This window comes from Alnus glutinosa, chromosome 7 (genome assembly GCF_958979055.1).
Source record: "Alnus glutinosa chromosome 7, dhAlnGlut1.1, whole genome shotgun sequence".
NCBI classification, from domain to species: Eukaryota; Viridiplantae; Streptophyta; class Magnoliopsida; order Fagales; family Betulaceae; genus Alnus; species Alnus glutinosa.
In genome coordinates this window covers 3,082,673-3,088,672 of record NC_084892.1, presented here as the reverse complement: position 1 = coordinate 3,088,672, position 6,000 = coordinate 3,082,673, and the positions used below count along the sequence as shown (strand labels likewise).

The 6,000-nt window shown below is 36.0% G+C and overlaps 1 protein-coding gene and 1 non-coding gene across 2 annotated transcripts; both read left to right on the top strand.

Annotated features, from left to right (window-relative positions):
* The first annotated feature begins 2,206 nt into the window (after window positions 1-2,206).
* Window positions 2,207-2,278, top strand: TRNAP-CGG (transfer RNA proline (anticodon CGG)). The gene has a single exon. It is a non-coding gene; the product is annotated as a tRNA-Pro (tRNA).
* Window positions 2,279-2,428: 150 nt separating this feature from the next.
* Window positions 2,429-4,797, top strand: LOC133873847 (probable small nuclear ribonucleoprotein G). The gene is made up of 4 exons (XM_062311627.1): window positions 2,429-2,566; window positions 2,714-2,736; window positions 4,277-4,398; window positions 4,515-4,797. Exons 1-4 carry the CDS (start codon window positions 2,532-2,534, stop codon window positions 4,572-4,574), a joined length of 240 nt encoding a protein of 79 aa, XP_062167611.1. The 5' UTR covers window positions 2,429-2,531; the 3' UTR covers window positions 4,575-4,797.
* The last annotated feature ends 1,203 nt before the right edge of the window (window positions 4,798-6,000 follow it).

Below are 6,000 nucleotides of genomic sequence, written 5' to 3'. Positions count from 1 at the left end.
CTATCCTCATGTGAAGAAGTAATGTATACATGTTATGCTGTTGTAATAAAACTAACATTTCCCTTTCTTTACGTGCTCAACGTTTTTTATAACAAAAATGGTTTTTGTACAACATAAATGTGCACAATATTTACACAATAAGACATATGGGTAAGATTTTCCGTTGTACACATTTATGTTGTGCAACTAACACATCCTTTCCTATAAGGATGTGGCTTGCATACTGTAGTAAAAAACTACCTATGCATGCTATTGTGAAAAACAATACCGTTTTTTACTAAACAGTTCAATTTTTTGCTTCAAAAACGTTGCTTTAAAAACTAAATAATACAAAATTTATTAAAACTTTAAAATTATTAAAGAAATTATTATTATTATAAAAAAGCAAAAAATATTAAAAACCCACCCCATTTTTGGCTAAGGGGGTGGAGCCGGCTCCACCCCCCCCCCCCCCCCCCCCCCACCCTTTTGTTTTTAGTTTTTAATATTTTTTTGCTTTTTAATAATTTTTTTTTAATTTTAAAGTTTTAATAAATTTTTTATTATTAAGAGGACATGCCGTAGTGAAAAAGGGTATGCGGTAGTGAAAACTATTGCATGCAAGCCAGATTCTTCCAATAATATATCAAAAAATACTTTCAAATTTTATATATATATATTTTAATGACATGAAAATATGGGAACAAAGAATATTCTTGCAATTGGTTTGTCTAAATTGCACCTTTTTTTGTGGAGTTGTCTAAATTACGTGTAATTTGAACAAACAATTATAATACGCTGAACCGAAATAGGTTAACGAAAAATATGTTCAAATTAACAAAAATAAATAGCTCATCAAGAGATGGAGGCTACTTTTGGGAACGGGTTCAAAGCCCTTCATTCTGTGTCATCAAACTAGTAGGTTATCAATTGCTTTCTACCAATCATTAAATGAACTTCAGGATGATTGAAAAAGCAATCAATCCAAGGATTAGGGTTCTCTACCCTTAATCTGCCTGAATTTCAGAAAGGGAGGTTGAAGGATCTACTTGCTTTGGGGATACGGACTTTGCACTTTAGGTTGTCCATGACAAGTGAGTCCTATAATCATCTCTCTATGGGCTATCCAAATTTTATTTGAAATTCAGACATGTTAAACGTAGGGAATCCTTGTCCCAATCCAAAATAGGGTACTAAAAGCCCTAGTCAATCTCTTTATGCTATCCTTAATTCTCTCTGTTAAGATAATTGCATCACTAAACTTTAAATTTTAAGGAAAAATGTGTGTAGAGGCCCCTGTGGGTGGATTGTTTATCAACCAATTCTTATGATTTAAAACCAATTAAATCATTTCTTATGATATGCATTACTATCGAGACACCCTTTCTGTAAAGTTTTTCATGGTAAGTAATGTCACGTAAATTAGTAGCCACGTTATATCTAATCAAATTTTCACAAGTTGTACATATGTTTGAGTTAACATGCACCACCACATCATTTAAAAAATGACACAACATAAAAGGGAAAGGAAAAGAAAAAGAAAAAGAAGAAGAAGGTGGTTCTAAGTGATTGAAACATCCCAAACGTCTTTAAGAGGGTTGGACCACACTATTTGAATATTTGGAATAGTTTGGCCATACCAAATGATCAGTAGGGATGACCGAATGACTCCGATCTAACTTTACCAACAGCTATCTCCATGTATCCTACTATTAATTTGTCAAACTTCATGTCTTTGACTTCGTTGGATGTACCAAATGGAGTCTTAAGACATAAAATTCCACATTTTTTTCAAAAGATTTTCAGAAGATATATATTCTAACACCGGTTTTACTATTCCATGGATTGACTAAGTAGTCATCAATAGAACTTTCTTCACAGTTGCATAAAATATATGATTAACTAAAAGAACAACATGTTGAAGGTTATTTTCTATTCAAAGTGAATCTATACAAATCTATAGTCTAGATTCTCATACCAATAGTCAATACCTAAAAATAAAGAAACTCATCAACTAAACTTCCAAGCAATTGGGTGTTTTGTCAATATCCAAAGCTAAAAATCCGTACATATTCAACAATTTTCAAATTTATGACTTTTAATCATCAACCATATATTTTAAAAAAAAAAGAAAAGAGAGAGAAAGGGAGGGAGGGAGGGAGGGAGGGAGATTCCTGAGTTTCGAAATTTAAATTTCAATTTATTTCTCTACCTACAAATCAAAAGTGGGTGTTTGGTCTAGTGGTATGATTCTCGCTTCGGGTGCGAGAGGTCGCGAGTTCGATTCTCGCAACACCCCATGAGTCTTTTTGTTTTGGTTTTTTTAATTTCTGGTAGCCGTGCGCCGTGCGGCCCATAAGGGATGCGTTATTTATATGTGGGCCGAGTTTAAAAACCACACCGCCTAATCCAGGCCGTCACTTTTTCGAGGCCCAATGTCCATATATCCAATTTCCAATCTTCGCGTTCTCTCACTCTCAAACTTCCTCTAGGGTTTTGCCCAGTCTCTCTCTCTCTCTCTCTCTCTCTCTCTCTCTCGCAGAGTCTTCAACATGAGCAGATCGGGCCAGCCACCGGATCTCAAGAAGTAACCTCTCTCTCTCTCTCTCTCTCTCTCTCTCTCTCTCTAACACACACACGTGGGGTTTCTCTTCGTAATTTCGTTTTTTTTTTAAAAAAAAAGTTCTAGAGTTTTTTTTTTTTTAATTATTCTATTTTCATTGTTTTGCAACAGATATATGGACAAGAAGCTCCAGAGTAAGTTCCCTTTATTTTTATTTTCCATTTTGGTTTTTTTAATAGTTTGTAACGAATATAGATTCGCTGCTAAAACTGCTTAGAGCTTAGTTTTCAAGCTTGGGGTTTTCTTTGTTCCTCATCATTGTCTTGCACCCATTAATTCTTGAGAATTTTCTCTTATTTTGTAGTTTGTTTTTTTATCCGTAGTTCATTGATACTGCCCAAGTGTGAATGGGTAACGGTTTAACGTGTTTTGCTGAATTTCGTTCCAAAACATTTTGTGGCTGCTGACTCTTTTGTTGCTGTGTGTGTGAAATTAATTGTAACCGTGACTGGTCCTTGTTCATGAACTAGTTTTTCTTGTCTTAATCAATGGGAAAATAGATTTTAGATTGTTGTTGGGTTTGTCGAGGGGCTTTCACTTTAAGTTCGTTTGGTTGTCATTCATTGTAGTTTTGATTGAAATCTCAGATGTTACTTCCATAATGACATCTTTTGTGGGTGCTTTTGGCATTGCGATTTTGTAGATAGAAAGTGTGATTTTAAACTAGATTGCAGAAAATGGATTGTTTGGCATTGCGTTTTAAAAAAATTGCGATTTGCAAAAGTAAAAAATCTGTGTTTTCAAATTGCATGGAAGGATGTGATTTTTTGAAAACGCACAATTTTAAAGGTTAAATTACGATTTTAAAGGTCAAACTGCGATTTTACCAAACGCTTAATTGATTCTTTAAAAATTATGTTTTCAAATTGTACATTTTAAAATCGCTATTTTTAAATCACACTTTGAGAAATTGTAAACCCAAACGAATCCTACTATAAATCGCAATAATGAGTAATAAGTCATTGACATATCCTATGAAAGTCCTTGGCATAACAATTTTAAGTTCAAAAGTGATAATTTGCAGTGGTTTTTTTAGCATCATGTATTGATAGGGATCTTTATATTGTTTGAAATTCTCTTTTCAGCTTAATGTGTGGTAACCCATCATCCAAAGGCTCATGTTTATGGTGTCAATTTTGATCATGGGTTTGTGGATCACTTGTGAGCCAATTTACCCCTTGTTTGTGTTCTATTCAAAGTCTCGCTTTCATGAAACTCACTTGATATCTTGAGAGTTGATACTGTGCTTTTACATCTAATCCTCTGGGCTCATTTTGAATAACACAACATTCAAGATTTTTGACATGTCAAGTCCAGTAGGTCTCATCCCTAAATTCCTTATCAGCCTGGTTTCTAATTGTATTTTGATTTCTATTTATGGTGCCTCATAATATTGGATGTGTCCATGAGCAAATGCATATATAAGTGAGATACAATTATTATGTGTGCACTTGTGTTTGTGTGAGGCGTGGTGGGTTTGTAGCTGCCATCTGATTGCGTATGTAACCAAATTGTGTTTTCTTTGTAATTTGTAGGCTCATATATATCTAGTTACAACACTTTCATGGGCAATCTTCTTGTGACAAACAATGAGATATTGAAATATATATTCTTAACTGTACCAAATACAAATAGTTTGAATTATTGAAGCATTGGTGGTGTTGTATATTGCAGTCAAGTTAAATGCAAATCGGATGGTCGTTGGAACACTTCGTGGATTTGACCAGTTTATGAATCTAGTGGTTGACAACACCGTGGATGTGAATGGAAATGAGAGAAATGACATAGGAATGGTGGTAGGTCCCTTATCATTGTCCTTTTTGTGGCAATCTTTATAGTTAAACCACCATTAGAGTAGTGATAATTTAATAAGCATATACTTCTTTTGCTGATATTACTTTTACTGCTGCAGGTGATCAGAGGAAATAGTGTGGTCACCGTTGAGGCTCTTGAGCCAGTAAACAGATCTTAGTGGTTTTATAATGCTGTGGATTCTGTGTATGATCTGGTGTTTGTTTTGGACGCCATGGCTACTATTATGAGAAGGAAAATATTCTGTAATCTGGATTAGTTGCTGATTAGGTGGACCGTTTTTAGCCCTTATTTCTGCATTCCTTTTTGTTCTAGCGGACTTAATTGTGGTAAAGTGTATTCTATGGGTTCTGATGGAATGGCAACGACTTTGGTTCATGTAATGCTTATATAGTCTTAGAGCATATCCATCAATTGGAATTAAAATAGCTATTCAAAAAGTATCGATCTCTACTTTAACCACTGGCTATTTTAAAAATATTCCAACAATAATTTCTATTCTACTCTTCATTTTCTTAAAACATTGTTTTTTAATCTTATTCTTTATTTTTTATTTTTTCTCACTTCTCCCTCTCACTCTCCGGTCTCTCCCAACCCCAACCCATCTCCGGCAATGACGATACAGAGATCAGGTCAGATCTGACGGTGACGGCGTAGTCGACGGAGGCGTGGATTTTGGTGTGGGAGAGGAAGGCAACGGTGTGCTGGAGGTTGAGCATCTCGCCGCGAAGCTTATCGGGCTTGGTGTCAACGAGGACGAGTTCATTGATAGCCTCCACGTCTGCACCTGCCGAGCCTTCCTTAAATCTCTCAACTTCTACCTCCACTTGCCCACCCACACCCAAGACCCAGAATCGGTGTGATCGATGGTGGCTTCTCGAGCAGCAGGCGTTGCTTCTTCTGGGTGACGAGAATGGCCCAGCGTACGTGGAGGTCGGTGGGCAGGGGCATGTAGACGGTGTCGACATCTGGATCGTCAAGGACGGCCTCGTTCGGCGCTAGAGCTTTGGGAGGATCGGTCAGATCTTGGCGTCGGCGTAGAGAAAGGAGACCGGTGCCTATTCAGAGGAGCGGCGTCGACATCGGTGTCGGACCTCGTCTTCTCCGGTGGGCGAGAGAGGAGTGAGAGAAAGAGGGAAGAAAAAAAAATAATAAAAAAAAAAAAAAAATAGTATATATGTGAATAGTGAATAGTCATTGTTCATGAAATTAGCAAAAAAGTTAGAATAGTTACTCTGCTAAAAGAAGAAAAAGAGATAAAAGTAGTTAAATTTAACTTATTAGTTAAAGTAACACTCCTGCCGGAGATCTTAGCGGTTAGCTTATATGCTTTGCTTTGTTTGCTGTGTCATAGAACTTTCTACTCGGATATTTCTTTCAACTTATCATACATGTCGGATGTATATCGAATCACTTGAATAATATATTTAGCTATGGTCATTGAATAAACGCCTGAACTGTTTATGCGTAGCATATTATTAGGTTGTTTGTTCTAACGTTAATTCCTAAGATTTCTTTTCGAAACTATTAATTTCCAAGATTTGGATTAAGGACTGAGTCTCCATTCTCTCTCTAGAAGTCACCTT

What these genes read in the sequence shown, in the direction of transcription:
- LOC133873847 (XM_062311627.1), top strand. Translation starts at nt 2,532, where the DNA reads ATGAGCAGATCGGGCCAGCCACCGGATCTCAAGAA. An exon ending in TATGGACAAGAAGCTCCAGA is followed by an intron (nt 2,737 to 4,276) that starts GTAAGTTCCCTT and finishes TGTATATTGCAG; the next exon opens with TCAAGTTAAATGCAAATCGG. An exon ending in GAAATGACATAGGAATGGTG is followed by an intron (nt 4,399 to 4,514) that starts GTAGGTCCCTTA and finishes TTACTGCTGCAG; the next exon opens with GTGATCAGAGGAAATAGTGT.